Source organism: Apaloderma vittatum, unplaced genomic scaffold, assembly GCF_000703405.1.
Source record: "Apaloderma vittatum isolate BGI_N311 unplaced genomic scaffold, ASM70340v1 scaffold11713, whole genome shotgun sequence".
NCBI classification, from domain to species: domain Eukaryota; kingdom Metazoa; phylum Chordata; class Aves; order Trogoniformes; family Trogonidae; genus Apaloderma; species Apaloderma vittatum.
Window position 1 is genome coordinate 32,160 of NW_009709832.1, and position 20,553 is coordinate 52,712.

General features: G+C 37.5%; 1 protein-coding gene across 1 annotated transcript; it reads left to right on the top strand.

Moving 5' to 3' along the window:
- Positions 1–1,933: 1,933 nt before the first annotated feature.
- Positions 1,934–20,089, top strand: MAP3K1 (mitogen-activated protein kinase kinase kinase 1, E3 ubiquitin protein ligase; the record flags this gene model as incomplete). Its single annotated transcript, XM_009867082.1, has 15 exons — positions 1,934–2,080; positions 4,102–4,308; positions 5,843–6,043; positions 6,871–6,987; positions 7,538–7,686; positions 9,696–9,817; positions 10,561–10,642; positions 10,770–10,938; positions 11,738–12,028; positions 12,468–12,589; positions 15,433–15,524; positions 15,752–15,941; positions 16,249–17,524; positions 18,417–18,569; positions 19,927–20,089. Coding segments are annotated over exons 1-15 (3,478 nt in total), but the record flags the coding sequence as incomplete, so codon positions are not given.
- Positions 20,090–20,553: the final 464 nt, after the last annotated feature.

Genomic DNA, 20,553 nt, shown 5'->3' on the forward strand with positions numbered 1-20,553 from the left:
TCACATGAGAGGAAGATGGCAGCTTCTGCTTTTTAGAGAACAAGCACAGATTGTGAAGCCTCCACTGTTGTGTTACATTGTTCATAAATTCAAGTCTAAAAGACTTTCTTTGCATCAGTTGGGCAGTTAATCATGATTATATGAGTAAGTGAAATACTTTGTCATTCTTTAGCTGCTGGGATAGTCTGATAGTGTGTTGGGTATACAAAGTATTCATGCATTCTGTATACAACGTATTCATGCAATTGAGGTGTTCCATGGCAGGAGTTAGTATGAAAAAGAGTAAAAAAGTTGACCCTTTGTACACAACAGATTTTCTTCAGTTTTAAACTTTTAGATATGTTCTCTTTGTTTTTCATGATTTATGATTCATGTTTTGTCTATGTTTCTAGGAAGTAATAGTGTGGAATTCAATGCTGGGACAAAATCACTTTTTGTCATTTGCATTAGTTCTGAAATTAAGCAAGCATTAATGCTTAACCTCTGGGAAAACATACATTCTTAGGTGGATTGCTTTTCTATTTATAAACACTTCTAAGTCTTCAATAGCTAGACAAGGTTCTGAATGTCTAAAATCAGTTAGTAATAGTAGGTTTAGATGTCGCTTAAAGGAAGATTTTTTGTTTACAGTATCCATCTGCTTTTTACGTTACAGCACTGAACAGGAAGTGTCATTTCCTGCCTCAGAATACTTTGTTTCCTTTGTCTCTACAATGAGAGAAAAAAATAATTAACAGGAGTACTCCTTTTGACCAGCAAAAACATTTAATTTTTCTAAGTAGAGATTTGTGACAAATGAACCTTAATAATACATAGGAATTCTAACTTAAACATCATCTTACTGCAATACATGTTAAATGCATTGTAGGTCATCATACAGTATGTAAACGTAGTTTTCAACTGCATAGCTAAATGTTTTGGAAGACTGCATGCATGAAAGCAACTACTGTAACTAGATTACTATATAGCCCTGTCTTCCACTTTTAGTTGTGATTTTATTTTTGAAATAAAATTTCATTCTGGGAAGTGGCTTCATGAATGAAGCTTGCTTAAAGACAGCTAACTTTAAGAAAATGGTTGGGAGTTCATGTGCTGCTACTTAAGAATGTGATTTTCTTGGTGATGTAGCAGATAGCTCAACAGAATCAGGAAATCGTCCAGACTATTCACATTTGTTTTTCAGTGTCTAACTACTTTTTTTTTTTTCCCTTCTTGCCAGCAATCACAAGCAATTACTTTGATCTAGGTCAAAAAAGTACAAGCCCAGATGGATTACACTTTTATTTTACAGATACCAACTTGCTGTGAATTTTGCTATAATTAAAACTGACTTGAGGAGCTTTTGAGTCATCAGTCACTCAGAAAGCAACTTTCAAGGCCACTAGCCTTACTTTCATTTCTGTGTCTAGTTTAAACATACTTACTGTGTACTAGTTTACAAGTCCTCTTTATTGAGGAAGAGTTCATGTATATGAAGAGACACTACTATGTATGTAGTTTCATGGTTGTCTACCCTGTGAAGATGAAAAATTTTCACAATTAATTTATATTCATTTAATAAATTGTTTTAAAGTATAGATTGCAAGCTTTGAATTGCCAAGGAATACATGAACCATCCTTTTTGGTGAATGACATGACCTATAGGGCAATTTTTGAATTTGTTTAATATTTGCCAAGACCTTCGTTTTTACTGGGTGCCCAACATTACAAGCAGTACCCACATTTTAAGGAAATAACTCTCAAAACAGGTATGCTGCAAATAGTAGACTGCAAATTAGTTATAACTCTTAAAAGGCTTGCTGCGGTCAGTTGGAAGTAAAGCTTTAGCAGCTGCATCGTAAGAAGAATAGGATGGCACAAAGTTTAAGCCATATTAATATACTTTAATATCAATTGTGTTTCACTATATTTTTTTTTTCTTTGATGTAGTCGTGACATGGAGAATAAAGAAACCCTCAGGGGACTGCAGAAGATGGATGACCGCCCAGAAGAGCGTATGATCAGGGAGAAACTTAAGGCAACATGTATGCCAGCCTGGAAGCATGAATGGTTGGAAAGAAGAAGCAGGAGGGGACCTGTGGTAAGTGCAGCTATGGAAGGCCAATACCTGTAAACAGCTATTAGAAATAAAAAAAATATATGTTTTCTATTACAAGCTTCTAATTACAGTCCATTTTTAAGATGAGCTGCTTAGCAGGAAGCTCTGGCTGACTTTCTGAAGTGTACGCATTCACTAAGCTTTAAGAAAAAGGCATATAGCTGTGCTGCCCATTAGGTGCAGTATAAAATACTACTGTGACAACACTGCCATCTACTGTCAACAACAGAAATAGCGCCTGTTCTTTAAGTAGAAACCCACCCTAGTACTTGTACTCCCTTGATTCTTAAGGGTTTCATGTCTTCACTTCTCCTTAGGTGGAAAACGTTAGTTTTCTGTGTATCGCAACAAATGTATCAATTTTTTTGCTTACATGAAAAAGCAAACTTACTAGAACCAGAAAAAAAAACCAAAAACGAACAAAAAAACCACCAAAGCTGAATAACTACTTCACACAAGTTTCAACTCTAAGCTTTGGTTGCCAGAGTATTCTATCAGCATTTTGAGTAAAGCTTTTATAAAAGTGGCTTGGAAGTGGTTTTAAGAAATTGCAGGCAGAACGAACGTGAAACTTATTAAGCATAGTTGCAATTCTCTTCAGTGTAATGCTGGTTTATTAATAGCCCTAAGTTACCTATAAGTGTAATTGGATGTGTTGGTGTGAATCCCGTGTACCATGCACTGCTTTTTAAACTTATTTATACTGCTATCTGATTACAAAAGTGAACAGGATATTTTACAAAAGTAGCAACAAAGATTTCTGAGAAGTTCAGGTTTTCAATACATTAAGTATCGTGATTTCATAGTCAAATGACCTGTGCTGTTGGATCAAGGCTGTAAATGCAGTGTCTAACTGCTGGACTTCAACCTCCTAATTGTCCTCTTCTCCCTGTAGCCTGCTGAAACTGAAATGCATTTCTGGATAGTGGAATAGCTTCAGCTGGTCGAATTAAATGCTTCAGTTTAAAATAGCATTTTGACCTTCTGGATGGCAGTCTAAATCATCAGGTAGAAAGGCACTGAGTCTTGGATGTCTTTTCTTCCCCATACCCTGAGGAGGGCAAGCCCCTTCCATTTTTTGCCTAAATCAGAGACTTCTGGAAGTTTCTGGGAGAGGTCTGCTCTGTTAATCTGGAGTGTTATTTGGACCTTCCTTCTCACTTTGAGTCAAACCTCTAAGACATGGAGAAATGTAGAACTACAACTGAATTTGTCCGCTGCAGCCAGTTTTAATTTGATTCCCAGGGGCCCTACTCTTCTCAGGGTTTATGTGGGTCTGAGATGCAGGCAGCTGAAAGTTTCTTGAAGTACTCCATACTTCAGTGTTCATGCAACAAAGCACTACACTGGAACAACTCACTCCACTTGAGCACATGTCTATTCATGTGGTGCAGCGCTGTGCACAGTGATCAGCTGAGATACCAGATGTGCTGTAGCTGTTTCACTTGTATGGCAGGCAGAAAACTCAGGTTTGGTTCATATAGAGCACTGCACACCTTAATTTTGCTGTGTTGCCTCTAGGTTTAAAGCAATTTTTACTTTGCCACAAGTGTTGTGCTGTGGAAATAACAACCCTAGTATTTCTCAACTGATACTGTATAACAGTAGAACAGATGGATCTAATGTGATAGCTCCTAAATAGCAGGCAGTGCCTGTAAGGAAAAAAAAATATGGCCTCTACTATCCAAATGAAGGAACTGCTGTCCTTTGAAATACCATGAATAACAGTTGGAGAAGTACTTTGAGAATCAAGTCACGTACTGCCACAACTGACGTAAGTGGTACAAATGGACATGAGAAAGGGTTCTCAGTTGTGTTGCATGTAGATTAACAAGATAACCCTTGTTAGATGTTAATATTAGAAGCTAAGGATTATACAGACTTCAGATGTCTGGATAACGGCTTAATCATATAGTGGTGGCAAAAAACGGTTTGATGAATTGTGTTGATTTAATGTGAAATGATCAACTGATAATTCTAACACATGGTTTAATTCCTACAAGGTGGTGAAACCTATTCCTGGGAAAGGGGATGGATTGGAATCGAACAAAATCTCTCTAGAACCTCAAGTTGAAGGACAAAGCACTGCTACTTCACCTACGCAGAAAGGAAGACGTAGTCCTTCTCCTAGTAGCTCTTCTTCATCATCTTCAAGGACAGTTAAATCTGAATCACCAGGTGTTAGAAGAAAAAGGGTATCTCCAGTGCCTGTAAGTTGCAAGCTGTGGTGTGATTTTTAGTTTGGCTGTGTTCTGCAATATTTTTGCTTATCGAGGCAACAAATTCTCCTTGCTTAAGGCAAAATACTGATACGAAGGTGTTATGACAGAGTATCACTTGAGTGGCATATGCAGAGCTTATTTCTCATGTGGAATTTTTTTCTTTTACTCTTAGGTCTGTGTTTTCTTTTCAGTTTCAGTCCTGCTTTCAATTTTTATTTCTAGAAAATGGAGAAACTCAGTTGTGAAGACATGTATATTCTCATAGCACCTCTTCATGGCAATCAAGCTAGTAGTTTAGGGGTTTTTTTTCCTGTAGTTATGCATGTCGGTTATTCAGATGGATATGTTCTGTTGGGGATAGGTTTGTTGACTGGATTAAGTTTCCTGCAGACAAGTATTACTGGTATTTATGATCCTCTATTCCAGAACTAGTCTATACACATACTAGTGAAGATTTGGTTATGTGCATTGTAAAGTGATTACAATCTCTATCATTACACTTGAGAAGATCTTGAATAGTGTTAAGCAATAGGAACTGACTTTATTGAAATTAAGAATATAATGATTTGAGCAGTAGTGTCTTATAGGTTTGCTTCTTATAAAAATGCTCATCCACAGTTAAGCTTTAGTTGACTTGTCTACAATTTCATAGTAGAATTACAGTAAGTTTAATATATAATTGCTTTTATTGTCCCATTACTCTGCAGGTTTACAAAATAAATTATGTACTGCCATTCCTGTGAACTAGGAATAAATATCACAAGCTACAGCACTGCAGTACAGCTCCTTTCTTCTTTACAAGAGAAAATAAAAGATTGAAAACAAACAAACAAAAAAACAAGCCTAAAGTGGATATAAATCAGAGCACAAGATTTGAAATTAGACAGAGCCATTATTGCATCTCAGTGCTACAAATGTGAAAAATTTAGCTGAAGACAATTTTAAGAAAAGGTTTGCACCACTGAATTTTTGATCATGGGGAAACAAAACAAAATTCTTAGCTGAGAGCTGCTTTAGTTTTGTGAAAGAGAGGAAGTTGTATCCTTTTCCTTTTCTGTGAAATTCCTTTAAGTTCAGTGACCATACTCCCTTTTATAAACTGTAGTCACAGGATTTCTTCATTTTTGAAATATATTAGTGTTATAACCGTGTATAATAACTTGATGTACTGAGTCAGAAGTCCATGGTTTGTTCTGATTGAATTATACTGGATAATTCAGTAGTAATATGGTAAGGCAACCGATGAAGACTTGAAAAGAAAAGCAATTGATAAGATTCCTTTTCTATCATAATGTCAGAAAAAATATCAATTTTTCTTCTGCTCTTGAGTTCTGGGCATGGAAGAAAAAGTATTCTTTTTTTAAAGTCTAGGCAGTTTGTAGTAGTTTCAGGTATTGGGGGACTCTTTTGGAAGAAGAAAATAAAACAAAGACACAAAACAAACAAACCAACCACATAAAACAAACCGCTAATTAGATTTACTGTTGTTCTGGAACTTCTCATGATGGAACCACTTATGTAGTTTCAGAGTGGACGAATAACACCACCTCGACGAGCCCCATCTCCAGATGGCTTCTCTCCATACAGCCCTGAGGAAACAAATCGTCGTGTCAACAAAGTTATGCGAGCCAGGCTGTACTTGCTGCAGCAGATAGGACCAAACTCTTTCTTAATTGGAGGAGATAGCCCTGATAATAAATACAGAGTGTTTATTGGGCCTCAGGTACAGAATGTTGTTTGATTTTTATTTTTTTTTCCCTGTAGCTTTTATTAATTCATACTTAATCTTGGAAAACTTGTTCAAAATCAAATTAGATCAAGTTAGTCACCAACCTGTGATAATGGTTCTGTAATGTGTAACAGTTTTAATCTGTGCTCATGTAATCTAATGATCAGCTTGTATTTTTTTAAATATGTAGCAAGTATATTAGTTTTGCCTAAAGTTTCTCCTTATCAAGAAGTAGTTTGGAAGTAATTACTGTTGTCCTGTCTTTCTCATTCCTAGAAGTGGCTCTGAATTATATATCTTAAGTATTTTTGGCTGAAATCTGGCCACTTCATTTTCCTAGTTTCTCACTTTGCAACACTTTTATTTCACGGGCTGTATATAAATGACAAGCACATGACACAATTCCTTTAATGTTGTGATGATTTCATTAATACTCACAGTGAGGTAATTTTCGTAGACTTTCATAGTACTAATGTGATGTTGCATTGGGGAATATCTAGGTTTTTGACTAAACAGAAGCATCTCATTGAAGTTTGATTGCTGATATGTTGTAGAAATATAATGACTGTGTGCATAAATTCCTCCTAGTATGGAGTGTAGCAATAGCTTCAGTTGGCTTTAAAAAAATTGTAAAACTGGGGGGAAAATCAGTTGAAAACTGGTCTAATAATTGCCTACTTTATGTCTTTATGAAATATTTTCCATAAACTGCTTTTTTGGGGAGGGGAGGAAGGGACAAGTAGTGTATGCTCTATGATGCACTTAAATATGGAAGAATTATTTATGTAATTCTCAATTCAGTAGAGCCTTTTTATTTGCAGACTTGTAGCTGTGGCCGTGGGACGTTTTGTATTCATCTGCTGTTTGTCATGCTACGGGTGTTCCAGCTTGAACCCTCAGACCCAATGCTCTGGAGAAAGACACTGAAGAACTTTGAGGTAATCAATTTCTAATAGATCTAGTGACAGATCTAAGATACACTCCAGTTAAAAGGTTTTAAAACATTATCTTAAAAATACTGTAATCTGTTGCTTTTCAAAGCAATGAGAATACATGCTCATAATATATCCTTAATCCAGTCTCAAGAACTCTGCAAATAGAAGAAAAAATCGCTGCAACTAAAACTACTAAAAGAATAGTAGAGAGCTGTAGTTTAGGTTGTAATTCGGATCTCAGCTCTTCTACTCAAATTTATCTGTCTCGCTGATTAACTGAAAGGGAAACAGAACAAGGGCCTTCAGAAGTAATGTGTATACTTAAAGCTGATATTTATTTTTAATAAGCAAATAAGTTTTTGTTGTAAAGTGTTCCTTGTGATCTGTTTAGTAGTAAGAATTATGAAACACCTGCTGCTGCTACTGCTAATGCATTATGATGAAGGTGAATAGATCTTTTTTTTTAGCAGTAGTTAAGGTTCAGTAATATCACTTTTAATTACAAGGTCTTCATAGCATAAATGCGACTGTTGCTATCTTTTTCTGATGTTAGGTTGAGAGTTTGTTCCAGAAATATCACAGTAGGCGTAGCTCGAGGATCAAAGCTCCATCTCGTAACACCATCCAGAAGTTTGTCTCACGCATGTCAAATTCTCATACATTGTCATCATCTAGTACTTCTACATCTAGTTCAGAAAACAGGTTAGTATTTTTCTAAAGGATTTTAAAACTTTATTCTGTAGTTTTCTTCTAATTTTGGAGGTTTAGAATCACCTACATTCTTTTTGTTCAAAGCTGCTTTCATTTCAAGCACATTAAGTCTCTGTATTTGCAAATAATCGAGTGAAGCCTACATTAATCACTAATACCAAGTGGACATACTTGCTATATAATTTCTGTTCGAAAAATGTTAAGAGTTGTGAAAAGAATCTTTTTGACCCTTTATGAATTTGGGAAACAAACATTTGAAATATAAGTGCAAGACTGAAGCATATATTTGTAAACCTACTTGTGTGCATTTGCTCAAAAACAGTGCTTGTGTCAATGTTGATAAATGAAGAAACATGACTCCTCTTTTTCTCTTGTCCTGCTTTGGAGAAATGCTTGTGCCTGTGACACTGTACTGAAAATTCTGGGGCATAAATTCACTCAGCATATAGTTAAAAAAACACTTAATATAAAATGGGAGATTAAATTCTTGTATAGGAGCTGTTAAACTATTATGATTTTTTTTATAGTTTACATAATAACTTATTTATTGTTTTTAAGTGTTTGATTCTTTGATTTAATTTTTTCACCTGACTTCTGCAACTACAGTGCTTTTGCATACTATTTCCCTTTTCAAAAGATCATTGTAAATAAATTGCATAAACAAAGCAGTAAAATACATAACCTACTCTGCAAATACTTACCTAGCAAGCAATATAGATGCCTTACGTAAGAAAATAATTATTATTTTTTCATAGAATTGGCTTCATTGGATAGTGAATTTCACTGCATTAGTTGTAATTATTTAAAGGATGAAAGATTTTTTTTCAGTTTTTTGCCAGTACACCTGTATATTAGTTTGTAGCATTACTGGTTCAATGAGATAAGTTGCTGTTTTGTGCAAGTCTAATCTTACTTGATGTACGTATTGGAGAACACTAAGCACCAGATTGACATGAGATAAAATTTACTCAATTTTGACAATTACTGTGACTTGCAATTATTTTTTGTCTTGTACCAGTTCTTCAAAAATAAGTTTTAATTTAATGCTTAATGTTTCTATATGTGCTGTGGAAATTAAATTTTCACTGTACCTTTTTTGTGGATTTTTTCAAAGGGAGGAAATAATCATTTGCAAGGAAATAGAAGTGAATATATGTGTGTAGATATATTGTATGTTGGGAGGGAATAAATACAGGGTTCCTGCAAACTTCTAGACACACCAGATATAACTTAAATTTTTGCTATGAACAGTAAGAGTTCTGCACATTCAAACAACATTACAGAAGATGAAAATTTATGGCTTTCACTGTGTTGTTTAAATTCAGAATAATTTTTGTGGTTATATCTATTTAAAACTTAACATGGGGGTGAATAAACATAAAACAAGGACATTTTTTTCCTTTAAATCTGCATTGTGCATGTAGGTATGTTAGTGTTCATGTGAATCTGTTGCATCTGTTAATGGCAGAAAATTCTTGAGTGGCTGTTATCTTCTGTTGATTTGTTGAGTTTTATATGTGTTCCTCAAATAGTACTTAGAGTTTCCTGTAATGGGCTAAAGACTACCTTGTGACCCGATGCTCTGAAAGGAGTGTGATGGAAAAAATGTGTGGGTAACTTTCAAAATACAAACATTCCTTAGTTTTTCAGAACCAAATGATAAGTATAAAAGCAGAGATTGGTTTGATTAAAGAAGCCTTAGGGGAAAAAATGTAAGTGCCCAAGGCTGGGCCTTTCAATCTCTAATTGGTATCTGACCTAGTTTGAAAATATGTCATGTGTTTTGTGACTTTCCCTTTCATTTCAACAAAGTGTTGTCTGTACTCAGTGCTTCTGAAAATTTGGTTGCTGACTTATTCAGACCAAGGTTTAGGAGAATGATTTATGAATAGCCTATAGTTATTCAGAAGTGACTGTTCCAAACTGCAAGCTTGCACTGTTAAAGCCTCTTCTGAATTCTCATAGGCAATCTTCACAATCACAAATATCTGTTTTTATAGTATGAAGGATGAAGAAGAACAGATGTGCCCCATTTGTTTGTTAGGCATGCTGGATGAAGAGAGCCTAACTGTGTGTGAAGATGGCTGCAGGAACAAGTTACACCACCACTGCATGTCAATATGTATGTTGTCATCTTTGTCTTCCTAAGTTCTGGTGACTCTAAGTATGCATAAGTATTATAACTTAGTATGTTTTCATTAAGTATTTTGTTTGACTTAAAAGTAAAAAAATCCCAGAAACCTCCTCTTGAGTGATGACTGGTACCTGTTTGTGAAAGTTTGGTGTCATTCAGGTACTATTCATATCCCTTATTAATTATTCACATATCAAGTTTGTAATTTCATGCTTTGAGAAAGAATTTAATTGCAAGGCAAGAGATTTAAGCCTCTTTTAGCGGAGTGAAAAGATTATGTCCAATTAGAGCAAGGTTAGGAACAGACCTTTAGCCCCTGTGATTTGTCATTATAACACACAAAACTAGGATTATATAGTGAAGTGCAGGCTCTGCTTACATACTACATTCAACAAAGTACATAAATAGTTAAAGTTTGCTTTAAAAAATAAAATTCCATCTCCCACATTTTAATACTTTTGAAAAAGTATTGCCTGTGTTTGAAGTTCAAAAGGAACTGCATTTCAGTTCTTAACTTTTAGTATTAATTGTAGTGCTAAGATGAAGCATTTCTGTGTCCAAAAAAAAAAAGCATAAATGCTCATATTTATCAGGCTGATGCAGATGGCTAAATTCAGAAGTATTCATCCTGAAACTAACATTCTTCAGTAAAACTTAAAAGTAGTAATGCCATCTTCTGGTTTTATATACTATAAATCTGAGGTATGTATTATCCTGTTGCTGTGTTGCAGGGGCAGAAGAATGCAGAAGAAACAGAGAGCCACTTATCTGTCCTCTTTGTAGATCTAAGTGGAGATCTCATGATTTCTATAGGTAAGGATTCAGTCCATGTATAACCAGCTGTTTCTGGATCCTTAGCTGATGTTTCTAAATATGCCAGAGCATTTACTTCAGTAAATGTTGCCTATGTTAATCCATGTTATTTGTTGTTAATCTTCAGTCATGAATTGTCAAGCCCTGTGGATTCTTCTGTTCTCCGTGTGGTTCAGCAACAACAATCTATAGCTGGATCACAGAGAAGAACCCAAGACAGCAACTTTAACCTTACTCATTACGGGGTCCAGCACATTCCTTCTGCCTACAAAGATTTAGCTGAGCCGTGGATTCAGGTGACTTCACTTTGTAAAAGAAGCTTCAGATGTAAAAACTGATTTTGAACTGTTTTGCTGGAATTATCAGATCAACAATTCACAAATTTATTCTGAATTTCATCAGCTTCATAGTTGATTGTTATTGGAAATAATTATATTTAACTTGCATTGGAAGAGAAGGTTTGCCAGTCTTGTTTTAACTGGGGTTTTAGTTCTGAATTTCATCTTATGCCTCATTCTGAAGGCCTGTGTAATAAAATGTATTACTCCTAAATCTAGTTTTGGTTGTGCAAGCGTTTGGATAAATACAAAGTTGGCACTTTTTGTTACCCAAGTTGTGCTGCAGGAGCCAAATGACCTAAATAACCTCTGGAGTCTAGAGGTGGATTCAACTCAAAAGGTGACACACTTAAAAGTGGGAGAACTTGTATTGCCTATATTTCTGCTGTAATCTTTGTCTGGTATAGTGAGACCTTAGTTACAGGCCTGCTTATATCACTATCTAGAAACAAACTCCACCAGGAGTAATTCAAAGTGAATGGAGCCATATACATACAGTCATCCTTCTGTTTCGCTTAACAGAGTTTTTTAAGAACCAGTGACTTATCATTTGTAATGTTTCATTTCTATCAGAGAATCTTTTTTTTAAGACACTGTACCAGCTGACACATTTTTGCTGTCAGACTTCTTAAGGTGATTTTTCACCAGAGAAATTTCTTTGCTCTTTTTGATTGTTGTTCTTAGGTACTTAATCATAGAATGTTAAGTTGAAGTATTACTTAGTTTAACTCCTGTAACATTGCTTTTTCCTTGGCAGGTGTTTGGAATGGAGCTAGTTGGCTGCTTGTTTTCTCGAAACTGGAATATACGAGAGATGGCACTTAGACGTCTTTCCCATGATGTTAGTGCTGCTCTGTTACTGGCTAATGGTGAAAGCACTGGAAATTCTGGAAGTAGCAATGGAAACAACACAAGTGCTGGAGCTCTGGGAGCAGCTAGTGGGTCATCTCAGACCAGTATCTCAGGAGATGTGGTGGTGGAATCCTGCTGCAGTGTGCTGTCCATGGTCTGTGCTGACCCTGTCTACAAAGTGTATGTTGCTGCTTTAGTAAGTAACTGTTTACTTGTTGTATTCCACTCTTTCAAAATTACTTCATTTTTGAAGGGGAAGGAAAGGGAGAAAATATATGAAGTCAGGAATCCTAGTAATTCTTGTTGAGCACAACCGATGACTTAACTTCTCACCATCGTCTGAAATTGAGATAAACAAAAACCTCAGCAAGAGGTGTCATGACAGCAGTGTTGAGGTGTAAGCAAATGCTTGCTGCCGTGCTCAGTATTAACAGTACTTGCATGCCTAGCTAAGAACCTAACCACTCTTAAAGAACATATGACAAATTCTAACACTGGATATGTAGCAAGCTATTTAGCCTTTGAACATTTCACTGGTGTTTTGAATACAATTTATATAAACCTATTTATGACTTTTAAAAAAGAAGTTGTAGCTAGTTTGATTTCACATGTACTGTTTTTTTCTTTTTGCTTAGAAAACTTTAAGAGCCATGCTGGTGTATACCCCCTGTCATACTTTGGCAGAGAGGACTAAACTACAGCGACTTCTCAAGCCAGTTGTAGAGACGATATTAGTTAAATGTGCAGATGCCAACAGGTATGGTATCTTGTGAACTTCAAATTCTTTTTGGATTGTTACTGAAATATCTTGAAGCTCTGTTTCCTTCTATTTATGTGGAGAACACTTATAGTTGGTGAGGTAAAATGTGTGGATCATAAGTAGAAATACATCATGTTTTTGTTGGTCTAATTGCTACCAACAGACTTCTGGCTTGAATGACATAGGTTTTGAAGGCACCTGATTGTATTTTTCCAATGCTTACAGATTTTAAGTGATACTTTGCTTTTCATAAGGCCTTTTTACCTCCACTTTAAAATGAAGGAAGATGTTAGGTACAATCATCAACCACTTCCCCCCATCTCAAGTTGATATTGCTTTGGTCTAATTTTCATCACTTGCCTTTAAGAAGTCAGCAAGTACCAATTTTTTTTAATTTTTTTTTTACTTCAGCAAAAGCTGTTGTGCATCTGTGCCATGAATTGTTAACATAACACTTCAACTTTTTATTTCAGTGTGCCTTGTTAGCAAATGACTATTATGAGTGAATGTCCTTGGCATTTCTGGTTTGAGTAGGCCTTATCTTCCTGACCCTAGCCTACCCCTTTTGTTCTGCCAGACCCACCATTTCTTCACCTGTACTGTAAACTAAATGCCGAAGTCCACCATCTTGATTTTTGTCTCTTTAGGTTCAGTTCCTAAGCAGCATTTCTGAAACTTTAATTTCTTTAAATACATCAATGAAAAAAAAAGAAGGGTAGGGAAAAAGTGGGTCTACTGTGGATATGATAACAGTGGGCGGCGGATATTATAACAGAGGATGCAAAGATGGCAGAACTACTGAATGCCTTCTTTACCTCCTTTACTCCTAAGGCCAGCCCTCAGGAATTTCAGTCCCTAGAAGTAAGGGAGCAGAATTGGAGTGAGGATGATTCTCCACTGGTCAGTGAGGATTTGGTTAGAGAACTATTACAAAAACTGAAAACACACAAATCCATGGACTCCGACGGGCTGCGTCTGCCTGTGCTGAGAGAGTTGGGTGATGCTGTGGCTGAGCCACTCTCCATCTTGGAAAAATCATGGAGAACAGGAGGGGTGCCTGAGGACTGGAAGAAAGCCAGTATCACTCCAGTCTTCAGAAAGGACAAGAAGGAGGACCCTGGCAACTACAAGCCAGTCAACCTCACCTCCATCCCTGGCAATAAGATGCAGTGGCTCATTCTGAAGGCCATCTCTAATCAATTGGAAGAAAAGAAAGTTATCAGGAGTAGCCAGCATGGATTTACCAAGGGGAAGTCTTGCCTGACTAATCTGATATCCTTCTGTGAAGGTGTGAAAAAATGGATTAATGAAGGGAGATTGGTGGATGTCATATACCTTGACTCCAGTAAGGCTTTCAATACTGTTCCACAAAACATCCTTGTAGGTAAACTCAAGGAATGTGAGATAGATGATTGGACTGTGAGGTGGATTGCGAACTGGCTCAGCAACAGAGTTCAGAGGGTTGTGACCAGTGGCACAGAGTCAAGCTGGAGGCCTGTGGCCAGTGGTGTTCCCCAGGGATCAGTGCTGGGTCCAGTTTCGTTCAATATCTTCATCAGTGACCTGGATGAGGGGATAGAGTGCACCCTCAGCAAGTTCACTGATGATACGAAACTGGGAGGGGTGACTGACACACAGCAAGGCTGTGCTGCCGTCCAACGGGATCTGGACAGGCTGGAGAGCTGGGCAAAGGGGAACCTCATGAAGTTCAATAAGGACACATGTAGAGTCCTGCATCTGGGGAGGAATAACACCAGGCACCAGTACAGACTAGGGGACGTCCTGCTGGAAAGCAGCTCCATGGAGAAAGGCCTTGGAGTCCTAGTGGACAGTGAGTTGTCCCTGAGACAGCAATGTGCCCTTGTGGCCAAGAGGGCCAATGGGATTCTGGGGGGCATTAAGAAAAGTGTCCAGCAGGTCTAGGGAAGTTCTCCTCCCCCTCTACTCTGCCCTGGTGAGACCACACCTGGAACACTGTGTCCATTTTTGGGCTCCCCAGTTCAGGAGAGACAGGGACCTACTGGAGAGAGTCCAACGGAGAGCTACGAGGATGATTAAGGGACTTGAGCATCTCTCCTGTGAAGAGAGACTGAGAGAACTGGGGCTGTTTAGCCTTGAAAGGAGAGAGCTGAGAGGGGATCTTATTGACATACAGAAATATGTATGTCAAGAGGAAGGGGACAGTCTCTTCTCAGTGGTGCCCAGCAATAGAAGAAAGAAAAATGGGTTTAAGTCAGAATACAGCAAGTTCCATCTCAACATGAGGAGCAACTTCTTTCCTGTGAGGGTGACAGAGCCCTGGCACAGGCTGCCCAGGGAGGTTGTGGAGTCTCCTTCTCTGGAGACATTCAAAACCCGCCTGGACGTGTTTCTGTGTGACCTGCTGTAGGTGATCCTGCTCTGGCAGGGAGGTTGGACTAGATGATTTCCAAGGTCCCTTCGAACCCCTGACATTCTGTGATTCTAACTGCAGCTAGAAACAGAGTTGCCCCATCAGTACTCTAGCAATAGCATGTCTAAAGGTAAAGGAATAACTGAAATAGAACTGTTCCTTATGTTGCTGGATTCTTGGATTTGGCTTGTTTTTGCAAGAAGACGGGATCCTGTTTGGATTTTTGTTTGCTTATTAGTAGTAGACACTTTCCTGGAAGTGTCCTCATAAAAAAACCATCACAACCGTTGGTAGATAACGGGTAGAAGATTATAGAAATGTGTTGGAATTAAGTGAAGTCATTTTCCACATGCAATTCCATGCTAGTGATTATTGAAATGTAATGATTAGAAGGTCTTTTCTTGAAAGCGTTTGCTAAAAGTGGTTTTTTTGTTTTAATTTCTTACAGTCGAACAAGTCAACTTTCAGTCTCAACACTATTGGAGATGTGTAAAGGTCAAGCAGGCGAGCTGGTAGTTGGAAGAGAAATACTTAAATCTGGTAATAAAGGCTCTTAATGTATGATTGAATTATAACTACAAGCAAAAATACTGAAATATTTTTAGTACAGGATTTATCCAATATCAGCTTGGCATAGAGAACAATATTTCTCTCAGCAGTTTGGGAGGGGCTAATTTGGGTACACAGTGTGGATTTCTGTATGATACTGTTCTGATCTTTATCTAAATTGTGAACATATCTAATTCTTATGAACTTTTTTTTTATAGGGTCCATTGGTATTGGTGGTGTTGATTATGTCTTAAATTGTATTCTCGGAACACAAACTGAATCTAGCAACTGGCAAGCGCTACTGGGGCGACTTTGTTTAATAGACAGACTTTTGTTGGAGTTTCCTGGGGAATTTTTTCCCCACATTGTCTCTGGGGATATTTCACAGGCTGATACCGTAGTAGACAGGTACTTGCTTTTACTGTGTGACTAATACTTTTCATAGTTGTATGTGTTATGATTTTTTTAAAAAAATAATTGTAATTTCTGTAAACATATACTGTATATTTATATGCAAAAGCATGCCCATTTCACAGAGTAAATTGTTGCCTTTTAAAAAAACTTCTGACCTGTTAATCAGTTTTGAAGCTCCAGTGCAGCAATGTCTCCTTTCTGCTGCAGAACTGACAGCTAAATATATTATCTCAAAATGGCTTTCTTGGCACTAGTTAATTAGGGCCTACTAGTGTATAAAACACTTCTTTTCTTTTTTTAGGTATAAGAAACTTCTCTCGCTGTTAACTTTCGCCTTGCAGTCAATTGACAATTCCCACTCAATGGTTGGTAAACTATCACGGAGAGTATTTTTGAGTGCAGCAAGAATGGTGGCAAGAGTGCCTCATGTTTTTGTAAAGCTGTTAGAAATGCTGAGTGTGACAAGCTCAACTCATTATGCAAGGATGCGTCGACGTCTGATGGCAATAGCAGATGAAATGGAAATTGCAGAAGCCATCCAGCTAGGCATGGAAGAATTGCACTCTGGGGATTGTCGACATGAAGACTTCTTGCAGCTGCCTGTACCAGATAACTCTCCAGAAGCTACAGAAAGTAATACTCCTAACAATACTGTCCAGTTATCAGGGAAAAGTGGGAAAGGTTTAAGTGATAAAAAACCAAGTGCCGGTCCAGAGGACATTGCTGAGGCACTGGCTGGCCTTGCTGTGGGAGTTCCTGTTTCATCAATAACCACTGAGCAACCAAAGCCAGCCATTCAAACTAAAGGAAAACCCCACAGTCAGTGTTTGAACTCTCCTCCCTCGTCCAGTCATTCCCAGTCACTATTCCCAATGCTTCCGTCTCCTTCAAACTCATCTGTACCAGCTGGCACTGTAACAGATGTCTCTAAACCCAGACCTCAGGGATTCATTCCCTGCAAAATCCCCTTGCCTTCTCCTCAAACACAGCGGAAACTTTCTCTCCAGTTTCAGAGAAACGGTTCTGAAAATAAAGAAGCAGAGAAACTTTCTCCAGTTTTTACCCAAGCCAGGCCATTGCCATCCAGTCACATACACAGGCCAAAGCCATCACGACCAACCCCAAGTGATGCAAGTAAGCAGGGAGAAACATTAAAAAACAGTATGACGCTTGACCTGAGTGATATTTCACAGTGTCATGGCAATAGTAGTAGTAGCAGTGCAGTTATACCAAGTGAGGAAACAGTGTTCACACCAGTAGATGAAAACTGTCAATTGGATGTTAATGCGGAGCTCAATTCCAGTATTGAGGACCTTCTCGAGGCCTCCATGCCAACGAGTGATGGCACAGTTACATTCAAGTCTGAAGTTGCAGTTCTTTCTCCGGAGCGGGCAGAAAATGATGATACGTACAAAGATGATGTAAATCATAATCAAAAATGCAAGGAGAAGATGGAAGCTGAAGAGGAAGAAGCTTTAGCTATTGCTATGGCAATGTCAGCGTCTCAAGATGCCCTGCCAGTAATTCCCCAGCTACAGGTTGAAAATGGTGAAGATATCATAATCATTCAGAAGGATGTAAGTATATATATGGGAATTTAGCAAAAGTCTCAGTTGATGTTTATAGAAATAAAACAGCACTGCTTTGAAAATTCAAAAGTTATATAAAACAGAGATGCTCAATAGCTTCTCCTAGGAGTTGGAATATAAAGAATTTGCCAGTTGATGGTGCTAACAAAATTCTTCTGTGATTATTAACAAGTTTAGAGAAGATATTTGGAAGAGAAACATCGTGTCATGTGCCAACCTTTTAAAATTACAAAGAAGGAAGTGTAAAAGCGGGGAAACCAGGAAATGAGAACAAAGTTTTTAAGCAGGAGCAGAACTGTACTGAGTCTTAATGCTGATGTACTTTGGAGGCAATGGTACAAAACCAAACTGGTTTCCCTAAGAAAAGGCAGAGCTGGAAGAGATCTTGTTGTTGGCACATCTTCAGACAGATGACATGAGATGTTAGAAGTTAGAAAAAATATTTTTTTGCAAATAGAAAAAGGAGTATTTTATTTGCAGTCATTAGCATGAGGTAACATGTGAAGCATAAGATGGGAGAAATAGGACAACAACATGATTTTGGTTGTGTTTACTGTAGGTGCTAACTGAAACGTTAACTAGATGTGAGGTCAGGAATAGAAAAAAAAGTCATGCTCCTATTTGTTTCCTTAAATCTTGCCTTTTGCCTTCAGACAGTAACACAGAGAGACCTCTCTGTTCTTACATACAGTAGGAGAATGTGGATTATGAAGTACACTAGTGGTCTTGTCTCAGCCGAAACGCGTATGACCGGCAGTACAAAGAGCTGTAAGAGAAAGGAGAAGCATATAAACTTGGATAGTTCATAACCTTCTAGGATATCTACATTTTAGATGCATGCTAGTACACTTGGAATTGATTTGAAATTTAATTTGTACAGACACCAGAAACCCTGCCTGGACATACCAAAGCAAAACACCATTACAGAGAAGATGCAGAATGGCTTAAAGGTCAGCAAATTGGTCTCGGAGCTTTCTCTTCCTGTTACCAAGCTCAAGATGTAGGAACGGGGACATTAATGGCTGTAAAACAGGTGAATGCTTCATACTTAACCCTTCTGAATGTATTGTGCTTGTTTTTCAGTATTTCTTTGGAATATTAAATATAAAAACTTTCTGCTCTCACTGATGTATGTTGTTCCTTGCTTTCTCTGATCGTTGTGGTGTGTTTTGACATAATACATAAGTCTTTATGTGTGTTTATTAACATATTTGGCTTTTTCCACTTCTCCTTAAAATGAAAAAAACAACACTCTCTACACTTCTTTATATACTCATTTTCTCTCATAGTTCTTCAAATGCATGTTTAATTGATATAAGTGTAAGTGGCAGAATTAGGGATGGAGCCCAGATCTCCTGACTGCAAATAATGCACTGTTTGCAAGGTAGCTATTAGAAGTAGTTTCCCTGTACTTGTCAATGTTTATTTTGGTTTTTTGTTCCCTAAAACAGTTTAAACAGAGGAAATGAAGTTTAATGCCAGTGTCTTCTGATCCAACAGCCAACTTTGTGGCAATATTTTAATTGATATAGAAGTGTGCTTAAGAGGGCCAAATTTACATGCTTCACTTGAGATTTTTGAAGGTTCTAGATGTGAGTAAATCATGCGCACTTAAGGTGTCCTAGGTCTGAATTGGTGATATCAACATAGAGGAAATCTTAGTCCTAACACTTAGGGATTCTAGAATTAAATTCTATGGAATTGAGCAATTTCAAGATATTTAATCAGGGAATTAATATTTGTCATCAGCTAGTCTTCCTTTAAAACTCTTGCTTGTGAAAGAGTAGGACTTTCTATGTAGTCCTTGAGGACCCTCCTGGAGACATCATGACGATGATGATTCTGATGCCCAGGGAAATGCTATGCAGCATACCATTATTTCAGATTTAGTATGGATCAGAGCTGGGCTTGGCTTCAATTCTATTACAGACTTAGGATCTGCTTTCTTTCCTCATCCCCACCCCCCTCGCTGCCCCTGGTTGAATTTCTGGGTTAAGAGGTTTAGTTATGGAACAGATACTGTGGTTAAACTGATAAAAATCTTACAAATAACACTGTCAGAATTTCATCTGTCTTCCTTTTCTTCAACATCTGAAAAAAATAGGTTGTTTTTTTTCTAATTTAAGCAGAGGAGAGTGAAGAGGGAGATTTTTCCATTCCATACTTGGAGTGATTTTTAGTTCGTATTTCCCCAGATCACTCTTAATTTTCTATGACTGTCTCACATGGAGATATGTTCTCAGCTGAAGGGGTTTGAGATAAAAGAATATTTGCTGTTTCTAGGTGGTGGCAAGGAATTGAAAACTATCCATTCCTGTTACTGTGCTGAAAGGGAGGTTACAGGACTTGTTATTATGTAAACTAAGTTTGAATACCATATTTCAAAACAGGTGACATATGTCAGGAACACATCGTCTGAGCAAGAAGAGGTAGTTGAAGCACTAAGAGAAGAAATCAGGATGATGAGTCACCTGAACCATCCTAACATTATTCGCATGTTGGGTGCTACATGTGAGAAGAGCAACTACAATCTCTTTATTGAATGGATGGCAGGTAAACAACTACTATGCCAAAGAAAATAAAAGTAGCAGTGCAGTGTTAAACTGTGTAATTTTATACCGCATTTTGCATCACTTCAGTTTGCAAATTTGTGTTTTCATTGCTGTTGGTCTAACCAGTATAAGGTTTACTTCCAAAACAATTTAAGTGGTCATAGCAATATTCTTACTGGTGCAGTTTGAAGTCCTGAACAAAAACTTTGAGAGACAGGCGCTTCAGCTGGCACATCAGACTGGCGCATTTTCAGTGTACCTGTGTAATGTTTGGAATTTGGAAAAACAATAGGTTATAATACCTGTCACCAGTTTTTGTCAGAAGCATTTTAAAAAAAATTGGGAGTTGACATGCAAGGCTTTCGATACTGTCTCACATAACATCTTTGTAGGTAAATTCAAGAAATGTGGCATAGATGGGACTGTGAGGTGAATTGTCAACTGGCTCAGCAGCAGAGGCACAGA